Source organism: Mesoplodon mirus, assembly GCF_964341445.2.
Source record: "Mesoplodon mirus genome assembly, chromosome: 11".
Lineage (NCBI taxonomy): Eukaryota > Metazoa > Chordata > Mammalia > Artiodactyla > Ziphiidae > Mesoplodon > Mesoplodon mirus.
The window spans coordinates 38,998,335-39,021,037 of NC_138987.1; the positions used below are offsets into that span (position 1 = coordinate 38,998,335).

Genomic DNA, 22,703 nt, shown 5'->3' on the forward strand with positions numbered 1-22,703 from the left:
TCTTCAAATATTCTTTCTGCCCTTTCTCGTCCCCTTATGTCTATGCTGCATGGTGTGTCATAGGTCTCTGAGCCTCTGTTAATTTTTCTTCATTTTCCTTTCTATTCCTTGGATAGGTTAATTTCAACGGACCTATCTTCAAATTTGCTGATTTTTTTCTGCTTGGTCATGTCTGCTGAGCCCCTCTAGTGAAATTTTTCTCTCAGTTATTGTACTTTTCAACTCTAGAATTTCTATTTGGTTCCTTTCTATTAGTTGTCTCTTTACTGATATTCTCTATCTGGTGAGACACCATTCTTATCTCCTCTAGTTCTTTAGACATGGTTTCCTTTAGCTCTTTGAATGTATTTTAAATAGCTGACTTAAAATCTGGTACTAGGGTAAGTTAAAAACTCTAAAAAGCTTTCTGTTCTTACCAAGATTCTACTGTATTTCTTGACTGAACACTCTCTGGGTTACTAAAAGCCTTTGGTTAATTTCCAGAGTTTTAAGTTGATTCTGATTTTATATGGCAGACTTTTCATTGGTCTTAGAGAGAGCAAACTTTCGGTGGTTCTTACGGGACCATTTTTGTTGACCCTTTGCTTGGATTTTGATTCAAATAAACTATGGAAAAATATTTTTGAAACAACTGGTGGGAGTCCCTACCAGTTGTTGTGGGGACACATGTGTGTCCCCACCATGTGGCCACATGGGTGAGGATTCCAGACTTTCACTGCTGTGGCCTGGGTTCAGTCCCTGGTCTGAGAACTGAGATCCCGCAAGCTGTAGGGTGCAGCCAAACAAACAAACAAGCAAAACAACAAACAAAACAGAAACAAACAAAAAACCAACACAACTGGCAAAAACTGAACACAGACCGGTTATCAGATTAAAAATTTTATTTTGTTGGATAAGAAAATTGTATATTCAAGACCCTATTATCTGTTAGAGCTACATAGGGGTGGTTACAGTTTTCTTTGATTTGCTCTCAAATACTCCAGCTTACATGCAAAAGTATGTGTGGGACGAGAGATATGAAATAATGGCACATGTTGATGGTTGTTAGATCTGGGTGATGGGTACGTGGAGGTTCACTTACCATTTTATTTTTATGTTCAAAAATTTCTATAATAAAATTAAAAAAAAAAAAAAACAGAAGGGGTACCCTTGGGTCCAGACAAGGCTGCCCTGAACTGGGAAAAATTAATTTAGTCCCATACTGGCCTTGGGCGGAAGGGAGTAAAACAATGTCCTGGAAGATAGAGTGTGCGTTAAGAGAATAAAGGCTAACGTGGTAGAACCAGTCAGGTACCCTCAGGATAAAGTTATACAGCAAGTAAAGACATGTAACTATCTCTGTGTCTGGAAGGCAAAGGAACTGACTGGTCAAATCCATGCTGGTCCTTGGCCCCAACTCCCAAGTCTGGTGGTCTCCACCACATCCCAGAGGGGTGGAAAAGATTTCTTTCCTGGGGCTAGCAAAAGAACTGTTCCTGCCCAAAACCATTCCACTTGGCTTGAACAGCACTATGACCAAGACCTGAAGCTGGAGCTATGCATAGGGTGGCAGACCTCAAAGGGCAGAGGCCTGGGATGAGGTAGGCTTCTGTCCTCCTAAGTGACCCACAGCCTCAAGACACCAACTGGGGAAACGGAGCTTCCTCTGATGACCCCAGACTCAATCACTGAAGCTCCAGAAATCTTAAATTACACTATAAAATGTATGTTTGTGAGTTATTTATAACATACTCCAAATACAACGACCTTAAACCCTGAGGGGGGGAACACGGGAGATCCACCCAGAAGAGTTCCCACACGGCAGGACCATGCAAAGCCTGAGACACTGGGTGCTCCCACATTCAAAGCACAAGGAGAACTTACCTAGCCTGGTCTGCTGCCAGCTTTCCAAAGGGGAACAAGAGCCACTAGGGAAGACAGGTACCCTGAGGCCTTAGCTAAAAAGAGGGCCTGGGAAATGGGAACCAAAGGAAGGCAGTCAAGAACCTGCCATTCTTTACCTTAATATCCCTTTCCCTAGGAGGAGGAGCAGGATATATATTTTAAGACACAAAGAGCCCCTGGACCTTTCTTTGGACGTAGCTGAGGGATTTGAAACTCCTCTGCAGACAGGTTAGGAGAGGAGAAACTAAGGGAGGAGCTGGGGGCCCTGGTGGGCAGAGGACAAGCTACACAAGCCCTGTGGGAGAAAGGCAGAGAGGAGCTGAAAGAGGCTGAAGACAGTAACGCAACTTTCCTTAGCAGATCAAGGGCCTTTCACTGTGCAGCAGAGGGGCTGCTGCGTGCAGGTAGCGGCTGGCAGACCCTGTAACATCTGAATGGGGTGGGGAAGAGGGCCTGGGACCATCACTAGTCCGCCTCACTGTGCTGTTACCACCACCACGATGCTGGGCACAGCAGGGACGACTGGGGCGGGAGGCAGGCCTGGCATGGCCGGAAGTACAACCTGCAGGTCACTGTGCAATGAGGGGCCAGAAGAGGCCACACATCTTCCATGTGAGGTGAAATCTGAAACCAGCACCTTGTGTAGTGCCACCCAGGGTCCCTACCTGATCAGCCCATGGCCCCAGGTCCATATTACAACTACTTGACTAAAGAACAGCTTTATTGGTGACCCGAAGGAACCAAGGTCACTCCCAGGCAGTGTCAGCCTGTAAGGCCTTCTCCAGGCAGGAAAGTCGATCACATAATTCATGGGACTTCCTGACAAGAGGTCAGAGCTCCACTCCTAATTTTAAGAAAATTCCAAATCCTGATTTCAGAGTCAGTAAAAAGAAGGTCAGAGGCTAGAATCCTGACACGTATCGGTGCCTCTGCCTATGGGGGCTGAGGAGGCTGGCCGAGTTGTTCAGCAACGTCCGTGGGGCTGAACAGATGAGGTAGAGGCCAGAAGGGCCACAGGAAGTCTCCCCAAGGCAAGTTCCCAAGAGAGTTCACACTTGTGCAGCACGTAGAACCTGGCCCTGAGATTGCACTTTGGGTCTGATGGGTAGCAGAAGACCCCACCTACTGGCCCTCAGCACGTGGAACCTCCGTGGTCTGGGCTCAGTGGTGCTGCCACAGCCTGTCACACGTCCCAGCTCCTCACTGCTGGGGCGTCCCCAGCTTCCTGATAGGATACAGGTACCACATCACCACCCCGGAAGGGTTGATGATCAATGTGAAGTTGGTTTTATCCCGGAGGCCACTGATGATGTCACCCGTGTAGACGTTCTGGGCCTGCAGTGGGGAGGACAGCACTGTGCCACCCTAAGAATGGCTGCACAGGACAACCCCCCCCACACACTCCAGGGGATGTAAGAGCCTGGACTTTGGCCTGTGTTGAGCCTCCAGTATGCCCTACAGAAGTGGGAGCCTGAGTCCCCATCACTTCCCCTCTGGCAAAGCCAACAGATGCCCAAGTACTGGCAGTGGTGAGGGCCCAGCCACCAAGAACCTGAGAAATGTGCCAACAAGACGGAAGAGGGGAAACACGCGGCCTTGGGGGCTGACGGGACTCATTTACACACAGTAGTTCGTTTGTGTAGCTTGAAAACACCAGTGCAGAGCACAGCACCAGCCAGAGGACCCAAGGCCCACAGCTTAGGGGACGGTGTGTGAGTGAAGGGGCCCCTGTGTGAGTGAGGACCCAGCAACACCCTCAGGGAAACCCAAAGCGCTGCAGGTAGCAGGGCACTCACCTCATACACCTTGGAGCTGGTGAAGTTCAGCCGGGCGAGGGAGGTCTGGTAGTGATACGGCATATCTGTCCTGCGGCTGAAGAAGACTATGGCGCTGGCCTCATTGGCCAGGGGCCGCACATACACTTCAATGTGGGATTTCTCCTGGGCGCAGAAGATGGCTACTGGCTGGGGTCCCTGCTCAGCAGGCCCTGAAGCTCCCTTCCCAACCCGCCCTTCAGCTCTGGGTCTCGCCAGCCCACAGTTCCGGGTCAGGCAGAAGCTTGGAGGGGAAACCACAGCCCTTCAGCACCCAACTCGTCTAACTCCACCTTCCTTTCTTCCTTCCCTGACTCAGCAGACACTCCCCGACACTTACTCTGTGCCAGGCCCCACGCCAGGACACAGATAAATGCCGCATGCGGTCCTGCCTCAGAGAGCTTACAGGATAACGGGAGAGACAGACGTGGACAGCCCCTGGCACTGGACTGGAGGGCACCGTCCCGTTAGAACGATGAGCTCTGCCCTGAGCAGCCAGGAGGATGAAGCCACAGCCTCCAGAAGGCCCCTGGGCCTGGCTCCACCATCAGCCCCCCTGGCAGGATTAGTTATCACCTCTCGGCATCACCAGTTCAGCAGGTGCCTTCTATATTGGTGTAGATTTCCTTTTACTAGAGAGGCAAGGATCTGGGCAACAAGCACAAGCTTTGACGTGACACCATTGGCATCTAGTCCTGTTGTACCACTTAGCAATTGTGTGGCCCTGGTATAAAGTTACTGAGACTCTTCAAGTCTACGTTTCCTCATTTGTAAAACAGGGAAGGAGCATCGACCTTCTGGGAACATGTATCTAGAATGTCTAGCACACAGTAGGTGCTCAACAACTAGTATACACTAGTAGTAGTTGTCCTCCATGGCTCACTCAACTCCTAAACCGAGGGCAAGCCCGAGTTCTCTGCCAGCCATCACAGACTCGCGTAGTTCCAAACCAAGGGGCCACACTGATCCCGTGTGCACTTGTGGTGATGTCTCCTTTCCCCAAATCCCACGAGCTGTCCTGCTCTGGCCCTGCTCTTACCCAGGTAAGTGAGGGACAATCGATCCCAGCAGAGACTTCGACTGAATGCAACTAGGAGGGATTGAGCGGATTTCAGAGGCCCAGTCCCGACCCCTGAACCTCTGGCCTGCAGACTTGTTTCCAGAGGAGCCCAGTCTCTCAGCCTCCCTTCCTTGCTCCCACACCCCCAGTACCTTGAGAATCCTGCGTCCTTGGATGCCTAAGGGATCCTGGTTGATTTTGATCATGAGTGGATTCTGCAGAATATCCATGTTCTGGGCGGAGATGGTACGCAGGTCCGTGGACATGAAGAGGGGGGCCGCCAGCACCGTCCACAGGGCCATCTGGGCCCGGGCTTGCTCGAAGCTGAGGCCAAAGTTCCCAATGAGCAACTGGGGGCAGAAAAGAGGATTGCTCAGCTCTGCCCTCTTCAGGGCGGTGGGCGTGGGGACCAACCCTAAACTTGTAGCAAGAGAAAACAGAGATGGGGGAGGATGGCCAGGTGTGGGCCAGGTGTGGGCTTCTGCAAACACCATTCCCCAGCAGCGTGGCCTTGGGGTGGGTCAAGTCACTTTTCAGAGCTTCAGGTTTTTTCTTCCATCAAGAATATGGGGGTGATAATATGCTCTGACCATGTCACAGGTTGTTCAGAGGATCCAATGGATCCTGTTGCCAAAAGCGTTTATAAACTGGAATATGCAAGTCAAGAAATACAGCCAGGATGGTAGTAAACCAGACCTGGACAGAGTCTCTGCTCCTGCCACTAGCCATCCACCTGCCCTAACGACAGCTGACTACACCAACGGGCACTCCTGTCCCCAGGGCAACCGATACACCAACAAGACACAAACGATTACTGCTAACTCAACACTGCTGTGTACTTAGTGACACCAATTTAACTAAGCACTGTATATGTGCCAAACCATGCCAAGCATTTAAAGGGTCATCCTTCTGGGGACTTCCCTGGTGGTCCAGCAGTTAGGACTCCTCACTCCCACTGCAGGGGGAATGGGATTGATCCCTGGTCAGGGAACTAAGATCCCGCATGCCATGTGGCATGGCCAAAAAATAAAATAAAATAATTTTTAAAAAAGGACTTGGCCCTGGGCCTGGTGCCGAGTAGGTCAATGAAGGTCAGCTCCCCCCAACCCCAGGGAGCTGAGTCCTGTTGGCAACATCAGCCATGTGCTGGCCTTAAAAAAAATAAAAATAAAGGGTCATCCTTTTAACCCTCAAAACAACCCTATATATATATAGCAGCTACTATTATTTCCATTTTCCAATTGACAAAGCTGAGTCACAGAAAAAATTAAGTCACGTGCCCAAGGTAAGTGGCAGAGCTGGAGCTGGAACTCTAAAGCAGGTCAATTTCTGTTTCTCCAGGCACCTCTCCATCTGGCCTAGTATTTATTATTATTATAATCATAACTGACAGTAAATACTCGTTGACTAAATGAAGAGATAGCTATAAAACTGTAAGATAAATTGCAAAGACATTTAAGTGATCAGGGCTATGAGTGAGGTAGGTATGAGAGGCCAGTTCTGCCTGTGGAGGGTAACACTACAGAGCATTGAGAGAGGGGTCAGAGGCAGACCTGGCAAAGAGTCTAGGGAGGGGTGGCAAGAGAGCGCGGACTATCTGTGACCTTCGCCCTACGGAGGATTAATGTCTTACACAAGAGTCACTACAGATCAAGTTCTCGAGTTTCAAGACACATCAGAACCGCCTGGGAAGACTTAACAACGGGCATTTCCAGGCCCTCTCTGAACATTCTGATCCAAGAGGTGGGGTGGGGCCCTGGGAACAGAACTGTAAGCCCCCAAGGCAAGTCCAGCATGGCTGGTTCAAGGACACGTTTCTGATATGCTGATCTAGAACCTGGCAATGAGCGTCCAGGAAGACAGCATAGGGCAGTGGGCCTTGGGCCATCCCCCTCCATGCTGGTACCATGTCTGGGTCGTTCCAGTGCCCAGGGCCTGCCACCGGCTGCAGAATATCCTGGTGGGTCACAAACCAGTCTAGGATGGAGAGCACGCTCCTCCAGGAGTCCTGGATGTCGGCATAGTTGCGCCAGAGGTTGCAGATGTCCGCCAGCAGAGTGTAGTTCACCTGGATTTGGGGGGAAGGCAGAGTTCAACACCAGAGTCACACTCTGCTGCCTGGAGCCCTGCACAGGGGCTGGGGAGCCTCAGCAGGAGACATAGAGGGTAGGGAAGGGGGAAGAGAACAGACCTTGAGCGTGTTCAGGATGAGGAAGGCCTCGGAGGGAGTGGCCCTGCTCTGGGGCTGCCCGGCCTCTTCTCCATGCACGCTGGTGCCAGAAGCCGACCCCTCCCACTCCCGCCAGCTGGGGCCAAGCCCAGGGTATGGACCCAGGCTGGTGTACCCATAACCTTCCCTACCACACACCCACCCCCGTGTTCTCTCAGTGAGTCCCACCCTCTGCCAGGGTTCTCCCTCCGGTCTGCAAGTCTGATTCCACCCTTTCTAGCACCCTACATGCTGAAGGGTCCCTGGTGAGATGCCCACAAGGCCTTTCAGAGGCCAGGCCCCACCTGCCTGGCCTCACCAGACTTCTGGATCTCCTAGCCCACTCAGCAAAACCCAGGATTCTGACTGCTTGTTGGGTGCTGTGTCAGCACATGACATATGGTTCCCATGCCTTGGATACCCATCCCTTCAGCCCACCTGACAAGTGTCTCCTCTAAGACCCTGGGCTGGCTCAGGCCCCCTCAGGTACTTATGACCCTTTCCTAGAGCTGCAAATCAGCACGTGAGCAACTATGATGAGAGGAGCCCTGACTGCACAGAAGGCAAGGAGGCCTGGGTGTGAGGAGCATTGCCAGGCGGGTGCACAGAATGGCTTACCTCTGGGGGGAGGCCCCCTTCGTAGGCTGGCCAACTGCAGGAGAAGGCGATGGGGCGACCTGTGGCATTCAGGGCAGCAGCCATCTTGGGGTACCCTGGAGAAGTCCAACCCTCACGTTTTAGGATGAAGAGACACAAGATGAAATCTGGGGCCTCAGCCCAAACCTCCCACCAAATGGGAGGAAACTACGGTTCAAGGAGGTGCTTCCCCTGTACCCAGAGCTGCAAACACTTCCCAGGTAGGGCATGGTACCAACCCATCTTTAGGGAGCCTGGGAGCCAAGATCCCCCTAGGCCCTGGGTGAGGGGAATTGGGAGACGCTACCCCCTAGGGGCCATACAGACAGATGGGCACTGCGGGGCCTTCCATGGCCACCCCTCCCTGTCTACCTAATGGCCCCCAGCCAGCTGTGGGACCCACCCTCGGCCCGTTCCTCGGGGGTTGAGAAGCAGCCATCCAGCTTCAGCATGTCCACTTTCCACTTGGCGAAGGTTTGAGCATCCTGGACCACCTTGTCTAGCGTGGTGCCTGGGTAACCCATGCAGGTGAAGTTGCCCATGTCCTCGTAGATGCCCAGCTTCAGGCCCAGGGAATGAGCCTATGGGGGGTTGAGAACACACTGGGCTCAGGCAGGACCTCAAGGAGCCGCCTCCCAGGCACATCTGACCAGGCCCCATAAAAACCTTCAATGATGGGATTTCCCTGGTGACACAGTGGTTAAGAATCTGCCTGCCAATGCAGGGGACACGGGTTCGAGCCCTGGTCCGGGAAGATCCCACATGCCACGGAGCAACTAAGCAACTAAGCCCATGCCACAACTACTGAGCCCGCATGCCACAACTACTGAAGCTCACGAGCCTAGAGCCCGTGCTCTGCAACAAGAAAAGCCACCACAATGAGAAGCCTGCGCACCCAACAAAGAGTAGCCCCCGCTCACCGCAACTAGAGAAAGCCTGCGCACGGCAACAAAGACCCAATGCAGCCAAAAATAAATTAATTAATTAAAAAATATATAATAAATAAATAAATAAATAAAAACCTTCAATGACTTCCTAAAGCCCAAAGGAAAGGGTCTCAGCTTGCTGGCCTGGCCTCTGCCAACCATGATACTTCCCCTACCTCCAACACACACACCTTGCATGGGCTGTTTCTGGCCTCTAGGCATTTGCTTCTGCCATTCCCTCTGCCTTGAATGCCATCTCTCCGGTATCAGCTCAAGAATTGCTTCCTCCGGAGAACCTTCCTGAAATCCCAGGCTGAATAAGATGTCCTTCCTTGCTCTCACCCACTACAGTGGGTCAAAACTACCTGTCCATGTATCTATTTCCTCCACCAGACTGTGAGTTCTCAAGCAGGGATTATAGAAATGAGCCCTAAGTAGGATGGGGTGGAAAGACCGGTCTGGCCCACAGGCCAAGGGGCAGGGCTGGGGTGGGGCTCACGTAGTCAGCCAGGAAGGCCATGCCGTTGGGGAAGCGCTTGGGATCAGGCACCAGGTTGCCTTTGGCATCACGTCCACCAATCCAGCAGTCATCGATGTTAAGGTATTCGTAGCCCAGGTCCCGCCATCCATCCTGTGCCAGCCGGTCAGCCATCTCCATGAAGAGCCGCTCACTGGCGAGGGGTAGGGGACAGGGCTGCTCAGTGGCCCAGCACGGGCCTAACCTTAACCCCACCACCCCTTCCTCAGAGCTTTTCAAACTTCTTAGATGCTCTGAGTGTGAATCCAGCCTACAAGTTCCATGGCTTTGCTGTCAGCCGAAGACTAAGCCAGGTAACAAGTGTGAGGGGTACCAAGGATTATGTCATGAGCCGTGAGCACGGTGGAGCCAGAGGAGTGACATGGCCCCCAAGCCAAGAAGCAGGACTGGGCCAGTGGGAAGCACGCGGGGTCTGGCCTGGCCCTTAACTGTTACCTCCTTTCCATTATCTCAGGGGCTGCGTCCACCACAGGGTCCCTGCCCCACAGGCCTGAGGTCACCACAGAGGCCCCAAGCTGGTCATGAAGCTGAGTGTCAGAGGTCTCAAAAGTCACCTCTGGTTGCTTTCTCTCTGGGATGGGGGGCTCTAACCCTGCCCTCTTTCCTAGCTGACCCCCACTCGCTGATCCCACTCTGTGAGGGCCCTAGGCAAGCCTGTTGGGTGGTGCAGACCTTACTCACCTGATGCAGTTCTTTGGGTCCTCGTTACAGTCAGTGTTGCAGCGGAAGCGTTCCCAGGCCAGCCAGCCCATGGGTGGCTTCCGCATGAGCCCGTTCTCCAGAACCAGCACCTGGGCCACCAAGGCCAGCAAGAGCACTGCAGGGGGTTGGAAGGATAACTGTGGGTGGCTCCTATAGCTCCAGCCCTCACCCCACCCCATCCACATGCTGCCCAGCCCTGCAGAGGCTGCTGGCCTGCACATTAGGGGAACTAGACTCTTGCGCTTAAGGTGGAATGGGCTCTTCCTGCAACTCCTGGCTCCAGGAGTGCTGTGGGTGGGCGGACGGTGCCTGGGGTGGGGCAATGTGTTTGAGGCCCGGATTCCCACTTTGCTGTTACCACAGCAGTGCTGGAATTATCAGAAACTAACACCTGAGGTCATATCCTTTCTACACCCTGACCAGCTCCCCCCACTCCATTCACACAGAACTTGACAGCACACTGTAGCCAGACTCCAGGTCTCCTGAGTCCCATCCAGGGCTCTTTGTTCTCCACAGACACCCAAGAGGCTTCAGAAGGGCTTAAGAGGCCAGCCGGTTGGACCTGCACCCAGCCAGCTCACTTTCCCTCTAGGGCCTCAGTTTCTTTATCTGCAAGATGGAATCACTGTACTGACTTTACAGGGCTGTTCTCATTACATGTTGACGTTAATCAGATAGGGCCTCTGTGCTTTGGGGTAGAGGGGGTGAGCAAGGAAGAGGCCTCTTTGGAGGGGAACTGATTCCTAGGTGGGGAGCACCTCCTCCTTTCCTGGCCCACTTTCAAGAATAAGAGAGGAACATGTCTCCCCACATACCCACATCAGGGAAGGAGGCCCAGACACCACAGGACTGGAACTTCCTCCAGGTAGCTCCCACCCCCAACTGGTCACCTACCCTCCCAAAGCCACCCCCGTCCGTGTAGGTACCTGTCTTCAGCAACATCGCTCTGGACTCAGCGTCTCAGGACCTGACCAGATCTGCTCTGCTTTGACCAGCTCTATATGTTGGGCTCTGGAAGCTAAGAAACGTTAGAAAAGCACTGGGGTCACTACTGCCTGGCTAGCCCTGCCGCCCTTAACCTTGGGTGTGGATCCCACTCTGGGTCCCCAAGCCCTCTCACAGCTCCCCCCGCCCCAAGCCATCACTTCCCCGATCCTGGGTTCTTCCTGAGGAAATACTAAACAAGGTATCTTGGACGTTAGACCGCACCCCTTCTGCACTGCTGGGAACCCCGAGCGCCCAAGGGCGGCCCTCTGCCAGACTGGGGTCAGAGAAGAGGCAGCGACAGGCTCGAGGACGCCCAGGAAGAACGGAAGCGGCGGGCCGGAACCAGGCTCCGTATTCCCTACAGGTCTGGGTTGCCGCCCCCCGTCCCCAAAGACCGCAGGCCCAGCGGCCCAGCACGGGGACCCCAACCAGAGTCGTCCACATTTGACACTCACCCCTTCCAACTCCCGCGGAACTGCCGCCTGCTTCGGTCTCCGGAACCAGCCACCACCGCAGTCACCTGATTCGCTTCCGGCGTACCAGAAGGGCGGGGCCTCACTGCGGCTAACCTTCCCCGGAGGACCTAACAGAATCCCCCTAGCAACGTCCTGCCCCGCCCTCTACCGGCCCAGTAAGCCCTCGGAACCTCCCAAAGCCCCACCTCCTTCGAGCTCCGGCTCTGCGCGCCCCCGAGGCAGGCACGAGCCAACCGCGGCTTCACGTGAAGCTAGTCCTTTCACCTCTGTTGGGTTCCCTGAAGGCAAGGATAGTGCACTGTAGATGATGCTCAATAAATAGCTGTGGCGTGAATACCTGCTGAGGGCCTTTTTAAGAAAAATGGGAGAATGCCCTGAAGCAGGGCCCGTAGTAAGCCGCTCAAAAACAGTAGTGGCGGGCTTCCCTGGTGGCGTAGTGGTTGAGAGTCCGCCTGCCGATGCAGGGGACACGGGTTCGTGCCCTGGTCCGGGAAGATGCCACATGCCGCAGAGCGGCTGGGCTCGTGAGCCATGGCCACTAAGCCTGCGCCGCCGGAGCCTGTGCTCCGCAACGGGAGAGGCCACAACAGTGAGAGGCCCGGATACCGCAAAAAAAAAAAAAAAAGCCAGTAGTGGCAGATGAATAGGCACCACGAGGAGGATGGGTGGGAGAAAGCAAACCAGGTGGAGGACACAGTTCTTTCAAAGCCAGGAGACTCTCCTTCCCTACCTGACACTTGGACCACCCATTATTCTTATCCAGGCACTTTGCATATTCCTTCCTCTTTCATTCATCAAATACTTATTGAGCAACCGCTCGGAACCAAGCACTTTATTCTTAGCACCTTCACTTGGATGATCACTGGGCATCTCAGACATAACTGGCCCCAGACACCTGCCGCTTCCATGTCTCAGGTAATGGCAACTCTCCTTCCAGGTGCTTAGGCCAAAACGTTGCAGTCCTCCTTGCCTCCTCTTTCCCTCACTCCCTGCAGCCAACCTCTCTGCAAACCTTGCGCTCTCTACCTTCAAAGCCCATCCTGAATCTGGCCACCTCTCTCTACTCTCCCAGCCCCCATCACATCTTGCCTGTATTACTCCAGCAGCCTCCTTACCGGTCTGCTTCCACCCACATTTATTCTCTCCTTAGCAGCCAGAGAAATCCTTTAAAACAGGGGTCCTCCACCCTCGGGCCGCGGAGGTCTACGGGCTGTTAGGAACCAGGACGCACAGCAGGAGGTGAGCGGCGGGCAAGCATGTGAGGCTTCATCTGCCGCTCCCCGCTCGCCGTCGCTCACATCACCGCCTGACCAGCCCCCCACCGCCCCCGCTCCCCACTTCCGTGGATAAATTGTCTTCCACGAAACCGGTCCCTGGTGACAAAAAGGTTGGGGACCGCTGCTTTCAAACATAGCTCAAGACCGTGTTCATTTCAGCCTGGAGTAACAGCCCTCACAGGTTTACAGAGCCCCAGGCCACACATTCTGACGCCACCTCCAGCTGCTCCTCCCTGCCCCCCCGCTCCTTGCAGTTCCTCAAACACAACAGGCCTCTGGGCCGTTGCACTAGCTGTTCCATCTGCCTGGAATACTCTTCCTCCAGATTTTGGCACGACTGGCTCCCTCATTTCCTTCAAGTATTTCCCAGATGTCACCTTCGCAGTGAGCCCTACCCTGACCATTCTTTTGAAAATTGCAACCTCCCTACTGCCCCAGCTCCCAGTCTCCTTGCCCCTGCTCTATATTTTCCACAAAATTTATTGCCTTCTAACACATTTATTATGGTTGCTATTACTTTTTTAAAATTTTATTTATTTATTTATTTATTTTTCAGCTGCCTTGGGTCTTCCTTGCTGTGAGCGGGCTTTCTCTAGTTGTGTCGAGCGGGGGCTACTCTTCATTGCGGTGCACGGGCTTCTCATTGCGGTGGCTTCTCTTGTTGCAGAGCACGGGCTCTAGGCGCACAGGGTTCAGTAGTTGTGGCTCGCGGGCTCAGTAGTTGTGGCACACTGGCTTAGTTGCTCTGCGGCATGTGGGATCTTCCCGGACCAGGGCTCAAACTCGTGTTCCCTGCATTGGCAGGTGGATTCTTAACCACTGCGCCACCAGGGAAGCCCATGGTTTCTATTATTAACTGAATAAAAGTTAATGGGGGAGACATAATAAACAGGAAATAAAAGCATGAGTGTAGGGAAGCTTTTCTTATAAGTGGTTAGTGCTATAATGAAAATACAACCCAGGGATGTGACAGAGACCTGCAGGTAGGCTACTTTCTCATGGCCAGGGAGGGGACATTTGAGCTGAGACCTAAATGATGTGAAGGAGCCCTGAGGAGTTAGAGCCGAGGGGTAGGCTTGAGAAGGAAGAGCATTCTAGGCTGCAGGAACTGCAAGGGCAGAACTCTGACGTGGGGACCAGCAAATTCATGGGCAGATGTTCTGAGCTCACCGGCTTCCAGGGCTGCTGGGAAACCCTAGCCTCCTGCGTTTGGTTGTGCACTCCTGCAACCTTCACTGCAGGCCTAGCTGTCGACTGACTCCAGGCGGAGTCTGGGCGCTGAAGTTGCGTTTCAGGCCGGCGGGAGTGGCGGAAGCAGAAATGGATAATCCCCAGAAGCAGAGGTCCGGGAGACTCCAGGGGCCGGGTTGGGTGGCTGGGAAGCTGGGCCGGGCCTCGCGGGCTGGATAGGAGCCCGCCCAGAGGGGGCGTCTGGGCCTCGGCCGTCCCAGACTTGGCTCTGCGGGAGAAGTGGGCCGGGCGGGGAGAGGGGGACTGGAGGGGGGAAGGGAAGGTCTCCGAGTTCTCTGGGAGGTGGACTGGGTCCGAGGCCCCCGGACGGCCTGAGGTGGGACTCTGCGTTCGAGGCCTCCCGCCACTGACCAGCACAGTGGCTCAGGCGGGCCACGGCCTGTCGGGCCTCAGTTTCCCTCGGGCATGGATCGCGGGGCGGCTTCGCGGATCGCGAGGCCTAGTGAGTAGTGGGCGGGGAGGGGCGGGGGCGGTAACTCGAGCCGCCCAAGCGGGGTCTTTCGGCTCCCGTGGCCAAGTTAGCGGCCCGGGCGGAGGCGAGGGGTCCCGAGCCGGAATCGCCCCTGGCCGCGGCCGCAGCCCACCCCGCGGGTCGCCCTCCTGGGCTTCGGGGGCGCGGAGGTGAGAGCGGGCCCGGCGGGCTCGGGAGGCGGCGGCCTCCGGGAGGGCGTGGCCCGCGGGGACGTGGCGGGACAACTCCGTGCGCGATGGGAAAACCGAGGTGGCCGCCGCACCCGGAGTCTGCGGCGCTCGCCGGGGAGTTCCCGGTGAGGCGACCCTCTTTCAGGGGGTCAGCGGGTTAGGGGCTCCCGGCGGTGGCCACCGGCCAGCGAGTCCCACGCCCCAGCCCGCCGCTCCTCTAACAAAAGAATTCAGAAAAACGCGGTGCACCGGCTTCCCGCCGGGGTTGAAGTCCGGGCCTCGCATCCCCGGAGCGGGGAAGTGGGTGGGAGAAGACGCCTGTCCCCGTGAGGGGTTGCGGAGACAGTTCGGTGGGCTCCGGAACCCCTCTCCGCGCCCCAGAGGTGAGGCCACTCCTCGAGGAAACATCTGTGTTCTCCCCCGCCTTCTCCTCGACCACCATCGGAGAATGGCCCCTCCCCATCTCAGGACCCTGCTTGCTTCTCTCCATAGCCCTTGTCAAGACCGGTCCTTACGTTATTTATTATTTAATTAATTTAAAAATTCACTAATTATTATTTATTTTTGTCTCTTTTTTACAGCGTGTCTCCCTCACTGAAATGTAGGCTCCAGGAGGGAGGGACTTTATTTTGTCCACTGTTGTAGTCACAGTTATTTTAACAAATAGTTTCAGAGGGCTTTCCCAAGCCCTGCAAGGGGCTGGATATTGGGGGTTACACTGGAAGACATTCTGGGGCTGGGGACAGCGGTGTAAACACAAAGGAGATCATTGCGGGATGAAAACAGAAGTGAGGGATGTGCTGGTTGGGTCACCTTAGATCAGACCACCTTCGTGTTCAGGACTACCTTAGATATAATGATCAGGACAGGCCTCCCAGATTAGCTTACTTAAAGACCACAAATAAACTGTGACAAGTGCTAGAAGGGAAAAGCAAGAAGCTATGAGGGACTTTAACGCTGACCTAGCATTAGAGGGCAGGGCAGTGAGGTCTGAAGAGTGATGATCGGGACAATGGGACTCAGCTCCTTAAGTTGCTCATAAGCGCGGGGCCTGGGTGGTTCCGTGATGGGGGGGGGTGGTCAGGGAAAGCTTCCTGGAGGAGGCGGTGGTTTCATTTGTCCCCAAAGCCTGAGTAGGAGTTTTCATCCCTTAGGATGGGTTGACTGGGTTTGAGAATTCTTTTGCAGGTGCCCCGGAAACCACGTGGTCAAAGGGCTGAGCTGTGTGGCCAGACAAGAGAGGCCCCTGACCCTGTCCAGTGAGCTCTGCTGGTAAGTGGGTCACTGCCAAGACTTGCCCCCAAAGGGTGGGAGGGAATCAGGAGACCAAGCTCCGCTTCTCACTGGCCATGTGACCGTGGGCAGTTCACCTTCACTGTCCTGACCTCAGTTTTCTGCGAGTCAGGAGGACAGTTGGATGAGATGCCACTTGTGACCTGTGGGGCACCAGCGTTCAGTGGTTGAGGTTGATCCTACTCAGCCGTGCCCTGTGTTTGTACTTCGCTCTTATTTACTGAGCAGGTCCCTGTCCGAACCCACACTGATGGAGGAATGAGGCAGGCCTGCCCCACTCCAGCCCTATCTGGCCCTGAAGGCTACTAAAGGACAGCTGTGCCATTAACAAATGAGAGGCCAGCAGGGGTGCACAGGGGTCACAGAAACCCCGGATGTTTGGCTTCAGGGTTGGAGCTAAGGGGCCCTCAGATTAGGGGATGGTTTAAGCACAATGGTTTTTATGAGTTTGGGGTCCACTTCAGCTCAGCTGATGCCTTTTCCTTTGGTCAAAGCCCTGCCATACTTCCTGGTCTGATACAATCACATTATCCTTTTCTCTGAGTCCTCTGATGTCCAGTTTTTTGCATGATCCTCACAATAGCCCTTTGAGAGAAAAGGCAGGGGAGACTAGCCCATTTCACAGATGAAGACACTGAGAGCCTCAGGGCACAGCAAGTGAGAAGAGCCCACAGGCCTGGGGCCCAGGTCTTTCCAGAGCCAGTGCTCTTTTTCCCACAGGGGCACAAGGGCTGCCTCCCTCTGATCTGTGTCCACCTCTCTCACCTCACAGTTCTTATGCGAGCCATGAAGCTGAACGAGAGGAGTGTGGCCCACTACGCCCTGAGCGACTCCCCAGCAGACCACACAGGCTTCCTGCGCACTTGGGGGGGTGCAGGGACTCCACCCACCCCCAGTGGCACTGGCCGAAGGTGCTGGTTTGTCCTTAAAGGCAACCTGCTGTTCTCCTTTGACAGTCGAGAGGGCCGGGCCCCCCTGAGCCTAGTGGTGCTGGAGGGCTGCACAGTGGAGTTGGCCGAGGCTCCCGTGCCTGAAGAGTTTGCCTTTGCCATCCGCTTTGATGCCCCTGGAGTGCGCCCACACCTGCTCGCAGCAGATGGGCCAGCGGCCCAGGAGGCCTGGGTGAAGGCACTGTCCAGGGCAAGCTTTGGCTACATGCGCCTGGTGGTGCGTGAGCTGGAGAGCCAGTTGCGTGATGCCCGCCACAGCCTGGACCTGCATCGCCACTCATCCTGGAAGGCCATTCCCAGCCACTGTAAGCCCCAGGCTCCTGACCACTGGTCTCCTGGCCTGGAGAACGGTCACTCCCTCTCCAGAGATTGCAGCCCTATGGCCTCGGTGGAAGAAGGGGGCAGCAGGCCAGTAGGGCGGGGCTTGGCCGAATGGGAGTTGCAGGGCCCTGCCAGCCTCCTCCTAGGCAGGGGGCAGAGCCCCGTGTCCCCTGAGACCTCCTGCTTCTCTACTCTACATGACTGGTATGGCCAGGAGATTATGGAGCTGAGGCGGGCGTGGCTGCAGAGTGCCCAGGGGAGCCAGCCAGAATGTGAGGAACGGGATAGGCCCTGAGCCTGGGCCCTTCGGGTTCAGCCCTTGTCCTGCTGGTCAGGACACCAGTGCCAGTGCTTTTTCAAGAGTTTAATGTTTACTGGTTTCTGAAGTTGCTGTTGGATGTGAGTTCTCCCCTTCCTGCTTTTTAGGCTTGCTTCAGGTTACAGATCCACCCTCACGCCTAGAGGGGACTGAGGAATCATTAACTTTCAACCCCTTTATTTCCTGAGGGCCAGAGAGGAGAGGTGGCTTGCTCAGCAGCCACAGACCTAGGTCTCCTGACTGCCCCTCTCTTAGGGGTTATTAATGAAATGGAGGAAGTGGGGAATATTACATGACCACAGGCCGCTCTGCCTTTCACCTACACACGATTCTACAGACACAATTTCCAACATGGGGAATCTTGTATAAATACCAGAAGTTGGCTGCAGTGTTGGCTTGAGGGACTGATATTGTCAGAAAAAGTGGATTTACTGTGTTATGGGGGTTTCTGGGGCCCGGCTCACTCTGAGTGATGAGAAGATTGGGCATGGGACCCCCACTCTGCAATTTGGACAGGACCCTTTGGAGGGAGAGGGCACTTAGCCAGTCAAGAGGGATTTATCCTGCTCCGAAAGTGTTAGGGCCCCATCTTCTTTCCCTGGCTGCCCTGTCAACAGACAGTGCTTGGTCATTGCCCCAGGAGGGCCAGTAGCTTTTATATGTCAGCAGAAATCCTTCCTGTACTCTGTCCTCAGCTGCCAAGTGGGAAGCTGAAGTGGGGAGGCAGTGAGGCTCCCTGGGAAAGCCAGTTTCTTACTTTGGTTTTCAGTCCTGGGCATCTAGGAGCTTGGGCACAGGCTTCCTGGCACGCTGTGATAAACTCCTCTCTCTTGGCTGGACTCCCAGAGAGATGCTCCTGATCCTGAAACCCCCTAGGAACTCGTGCACAGTCTTGCTCGGCACCCAGTGTGTACCTGCCAAGATCCTCTTGTTCCTACTCTCTCACCAGCATGGCGCCAAGCATTTGCTTTATCGATTGTTCTGAGAGGAAAAGTGGCTGGTTGGACAGAGCCAGAGGCCAGATCAGCCTGATAGCCTAGGGGTGTGGTGGCAGTGGCTGGATGGAAGATGCAGAGCCTGGTCCAGTCATCCCCCTCCTCCAATATACACAATCTCCCCCTTAGCCTCTCTCCCTTATTGGGGCCTTGGACAGCCTGAGCTAGAGGCTTCGGCTCAGAGCCTCTTAAGTCCAGGAGGCTGACATGCCATCCAGGGTCCTGAACCAGTTCCTAGGAAGCCAGGCCTGTTGCCCAAGAAGAGGGGCCACCTTCCCAGCCTTGTATGGGAGCCCCACAGCCCCGATGCATCTTGTTTTATACACAGACACTACAGGCTTTTTGTTATCTTGCTTATTGTTACAGTGCTTTTTATACGATTAAAACATTATGTTTTTTTATTACTTATTTTGGCTCGTTTACTTTCGCAATCACCTGGACAGTTTGTGTGAAAGCCCCCATTTCCCCCCTTTTCAGATATATTTTCCATTTAGCTATACATAACATATACCTTGGCATGAAATAAAATTCCAAAATCATTCAAGTAGCACGAGTAACAAATTTGGATTTTTAAATTGTTAAAAAAAATACAATAGTTTGAAGTTCAATTAAAGTGGTTTCTCATTTCAACAGCCCCCTTTTCTGCCACGCCCAGGCGGTCCTGGGTGCGGCAACAATGACAGAAATCTGAAGGCTTCACAAGGACAACTCCACTCAGGTGGCCCCGCCCACCAGGCCCGGAATGAGGGGTGTACCGGGCCCTTGGCGTCATCCTCCTGACGTCACCATGTCGGGCCGCAACAGGCACTAGGCGCATTGCGCAAGTCTGTGAGCTGGACCTCTCGTCTGATCCCTAAAGCCTCGCGAGGCTTCGGGCGGCGTTCTTCCCGAGGGCGGCACGGGGGCCGGGAGGTGGGTTGCAGGTGCCCGGACGAGGGGGGCAGCTGGGAGATGGCGTCCGGAGCGGGTCGCTGGCTGGCGCTGGCACCCGTCGGATCTGGGGCTTTCCGGAGCGGGCTGAGCCTGGGGAAAGGTGGCGATGTCTCCACCGGACGGGGCGGCTTATTTCGGAGTCTGGTACCATCGAGGTCAGTCATCGTTACTCGCAGCGGCGCCATTTTGCCCAAACCGGTGAAAGTGAGTGTCTGCCTGGAGGCGGGGCGAAGGGGCCGAGGACAGTCATTGTGGGGAGTGTGTGCGGGCTCACGCTGATTGATAGGAGCAAAGGCCAGTCGAACGACCGCCTTAGACCGGAAGACGGATCAAGGACAAAGTTTTGCGCTAATGCGCTGCTAATTTTGACAAATGGGAGGAAATGGTCGGGTTAGATCCGGGAGTTGAGCAGGGCTCGTGGAGACAGAAGAAGATGGGGGGCAAGAGCGGAGAAAGACGGCACTTTGCACTAGCTCATCGTGAGGAGTGCGGTGCCCTGGCTCTCCGGAGCCACAAGACTCCGCTTTATGCGTCCAGTATAGACAAGTCATGTAACCTCTCTACCATAGAGTTGATGGGATGAAAAACGAATTGTGGAATGACTTTGTAAATAAAGGGTAAGTGGGACAGACCTTATCTTTTTGCGAGTTTTGACCTAGTATTTAATTTCATGTGATTGGGTGTGCAGAGAATTATTACTATCAGTGTTTTTACTAATGAAGAATCAGGGGCCAGACTAGTGAAGCCAGTGTCCAAAGCTAGCAGCTGACTTAGGTTCCGGAATTCAGATTTCCTGTTGGTACAACTCCCACCAGATCCTATTTTTTCCCACCACTGAGTGTTATCACATGCCCTCAGTACCCTTGGAGTTTTCTCAGTAAAACAGGAACAGTCCCTTATACCAAGTAATTTTGCTTTTTGACTCCAGCGCTGTGTGAGAGTTACAAAACATTCTTTTAAAGCTAGTCTGGCCGACGCAAGGTCACACAAGGTGAGTTCAGGGCTGTTTCACAGCAGGAAGCACGGTCATGTTGGGGAAGAGATGCCTTTAAAGAGGCACAACTGAAGAGGAAAAAAAAAAACTTTTTTTTGAAACTCCGTAGGAAGATATGAGAGGAAATGTTGAAATTTTACTGAAACTCCGCCAGTGCATTTAAATAGCTAGTCTTTTAATATAAAGACATGCTCAATTTTCAAAACATATTTCTAAAATTTAATGTAGTGAAATCAGATTTCTCAGGCATCAGGGAACCAGTTAAAGAACTGTGTAGAATATCCCTTCACTGTACATGTTCATTTTTTTGTAATCTATTTTCATGTATTTAGTAGTTTATTCAAGGAGAGCTGAACTCTATTCGCTAGTCCAGCTTGTAGTACTTTCTCACCTGTTTATGAGTATCTGCAAGTAATTAATAGATTGTGCCCTAACTTTTAGATGTCTGTGAGTACCTTGTGCTTCTCTTTCCAGTGTACAGTTTGATGGCCATAAAATCACTTTATCTCTTCTTGTAATTTTTTTTCTTGCTCTGAACTTTTCCAAGGACTTTAAAATCAAGTTGCTTATGATGGATCTCAGGTCCACAGGAGGGAATGCCCCCGAGAGGGCCAGGCCTTCTGTGGTCCTACTAGAATGGGCTCTGGCGCTCACAGCCACCACTTTGACCCTCTGCAGATGTCCTTCGGCCTTCTCCGTGTGTTCTCCATTGTGATCCCCTTTCTCTATGTCGGGACGCTAATTAGCAAGAACTTTGCTGCTCTACTTGAGGAGCATGATATTTTTGTTCCAGAGGATGATGATGATGACGACTAATAGGTAAGACTTGCTTTTGATGCAACTGTGATGCAGTTTGGCTTGGTAGCAGAATCTGGACATTCGAAGCAGAAGCACAGACTTTTAGTGCATTGACTGACTTGGTGACTAATGTTTTTATGTCACCTTTTCCCTATGCTGGATGAAGGAAACTATCTTATTGACTTATAAATTCACTGGCGTCTCTTCCAACCAGGTTGGATCCCAGCCAGCCTTTTCTATTTGCCCTTTCATGTACACTCAATTTTCTCAACCCACAAATTTTCTTGACAATTTAATATGCCTTACACACCCACCACAAACAACTTCATTTCACCAGCTCCACATTGAAATTTAGAAACTGCAGGCCCTCATCAGTGAGCTCTGGTTACCAAGCTCTGCACCAGCACAGCCTGTACACAGGCACTGCTGCCTGGTTCATACACTGCTCACAAACCCCTCCCCTGTGCCAGTTCCATTCAGCTTTCTTGTGCTGACTTCCTGTGCCCTAGTATGTGCTGACTGGCTGCATTACTGTTATAAACAAGGACCCTCCTGACTCTTTAGTCTGGCATTTAAGGCTTGCGATGATCTGGTCACACCTGTTCTTCCAGCCTTATCTTCCACATTCCCAACCACATACCTATCCCCAATATTCACTATCTCTTGAGTTACTCTCTCTCTTACCCACTCCCAGTGACCCATTATTCCTCCCAGTTGAAAGATTATTTCCCACTGCTCTCATTTCCACCAGTTCTTCATTATCTTTGATGAAGTCTTTCCTCCATTTGAAAGTGACTGCTCCGTCTCCTGACCAGTACCTCTTGTGACAGTCAGTATTATATGCTTAAGATATACCCTAAACTCTACTTGACCATATTCTTGCTGTAGGGAACATGTGTTTTTATACCTTCAGGCCCCCAGTGCCCGGTCTCTGGTGAATGTTCAGTATATATATGAATGAATAATTGAATGTACTCAAAACTGCCTATCTCCTGCCGTGTTTGGTAGAACCACTCTATGGAATTCTTTCGGTATATGGTAAGAGGATGGCTCTGTCACCCAACTGACTGCTGCTTTCCTTTCTTGCAGGGCATGAAGAAGTACAGAAAGGAGAAAGCCCTAACTTAAGAAATGGTGATGCTCGCAGCCTCTCCTCCTTCCCTATCAGCAGATGGGCCCAGGGAAAGCCCTCAGCCTCCCAACCCCCGTGAAGCCTCCTGCATGGTCTGTGACCATAGCTTAGATCCCCAGGCTCTGGGAGGTTCCTGGCGATGTGCTGTCCACTGAGCATAATCAAATTATGAATAAACATAATAAACAGCAGCTCTGTATGACTGAGTGATGGCTGAAGTTTCTCAATACAAGTAGGCTCTAATTGCAGTTTCTTCACCCTGCTGTCCTATCTCTATCAGCTGAACAAATAGGTCTGATTTACAATGCAGGGCCTCCAGGCCCCTATGGATCCACAAGGTAACCATGGGGACCTGGGACCAATTTTCATTATTTACAAAAGCCCAACAGCTGCACAGGCTAACTGAAGGCTCAAGCTTTTGTGTTGAGTAACACTGGCTAGTTATCCCATGCAATCAGAAGAAGCTTTGATTGTTTAAAACTCCTTGAGAAATACCACTTTTTAGAATTCTTTCAAAACTTGGATTCCTTAGATGAAAAAATAATAAAGGGCAAGAGAAAAACAAA

General features: G+C 53.1%; 3 protein-coding genes across 8 annotated transcripts; 2 read left to right on the forward strand and 1 right to left on the reverse strand.

Annotated features, from left to right (window-relative positions):
• Positions 1-863: 863 nt before the first annotated feature.
• NAGA (alpha-N-acetylgalactosaminidase) lies at positions 864-11,315 on the reverse strand. Of its 2 annotated transcripts, none has more exons than XM_082635144.1 (10): positions 11,212-11,315; positions 10,696-10,787; positions 9,749-9,884; positions 9,029-9,200; positions 8,007-8,184; positions 7,586-7,680; positions 6,665-6,826; positions 4,911-5,108; positions 3,681-3,824; positions 864-3,219 (listed from the first exon to the last, which is right to left on the reverse strand). In XM_082635144.1, the coding sequence occupies exons 2-10, from the start codon at positions 10,709-10,711 to the stop codon at positions 3,085-3,087; spliced, it is 1,236 nt and encodes a 411-aa protein (XP_082491270.1). In that variant the 5' UTR covers positions 10,712-10,787; positions 11,212-11,315; the 3' UTR covers positions 864-3,084. The 2 variants fall into 2 exon arrangements, with proteins under 2 accessions (XP_082491270.1, XP_082491271.1); XM_082635145.1 differs by having other exon boundaries at positions 10,696-10,780; positions 11,212-11,297.
• A 2,514-nt stretch (positions 11,316-13,829) lies between these two features.
• Positions 13,830-18,684, forward strand: PHETA2 (PH domain containing endocytic trafficking adaptor 2). Of its 5 annotated transcripts, none has more exons than XM_082635670.1 (3): positions 13,830-13,852; positions 15,591-15,674; positions 16,468-18,684. In XM_082635670.1, the coding sequence occupies exon 3, from the start codon at positions 16,473-16,475 to the stop codon at positions 17,259-17,261; it is 789 nt and encodes a 262-aa protein (XP_082491796.1). In that variant the 5' UTR covers positions 13,830-13,852; positions 15,591-15,674; positions 16,468-16,472; the 3' UTR covers positions 17,262-18,684. The 5 variants fall into 5 exon arrangements, with proteins under 5 accessions (XP_082491796.1, XP_082491792.1, XP_082491793.1 ...); XM_082635666.1 differs by lacking the exon at positions 13,830-13,852 and adding an exon at positions 13,987-14,202; XM_082635667.1 differs by lacking the exon at positions 13,830-13,852 and adding an exon at positions 14,252-14,381.
• A 444-nt stretch (positions 18,685-19,128) lies between these two features.
• On the forward strand, positions 19,129-22,336 carry SMDT1 (single-pass membrane protein with aspartate rich tail 1). Its single transcript, XM_082635671.1, has 3 exons — positions 19,129-19,417; positions 20,886-21,026; positions 22,095-22,336. The coding sequence occupies exons 1-2, from the start codon at positions 19,232-19,234 to the stop codon at positions 21,021-21,023; spliced, it is 324 nt and encodes a 107-aa protein (XP_082491797.1). The 5' UTR covers positions 19,129-19,231; the 3' UTR covers positions 21,024-21,026; positions 22,095-22,336.
• The last annotated feature ends 367 nt before the right edge of the window (positions 22,337-22,703 follow it).

Excerpts from the sequence above, each read along its gene's own strand:
- NAGA (XM_082635144.1), bottom strand. Across the intron at positions 6,827-7,585 it reads AAGGGGGCCTCCCCCCAGAG|GTGAACTACACTCTGCTGGC; the intron begins GTAAGCCATTCT and ends CCCCAAATCCAG. Across the intron at positions 3,220-3,680 it reads CCAGCTCCAAGGTGTATGAG|GCCCAGAACGTCTACACGGG; the intron begins GTGAGTGCCCTG and ends TCCCCACTGCAG.
- PHETA2 (XM_082635670.1), top strand. The coding sequence starts at position 16,473 with ATGCGAGCCATGAAGCTGAACGAGAGGAGTGTGGCCCACTACGCCCTG.
- SMDT1 (XM_082635671.1), top strand. The coding sequence starts at position 19,232 with ATGGCGTCCGGAGCGGGTCGCTGGCTGGCGCTGGCACCCGTCGGATCT. Across the intron at positions 19,418-20,885 it reads TTTTGCCCAAACCGGTGAAA|ATGTCCTTCGGCCTTCTCCG; the intron begins GTGAGTGTCTGC and ends GACCCTCTGCAG.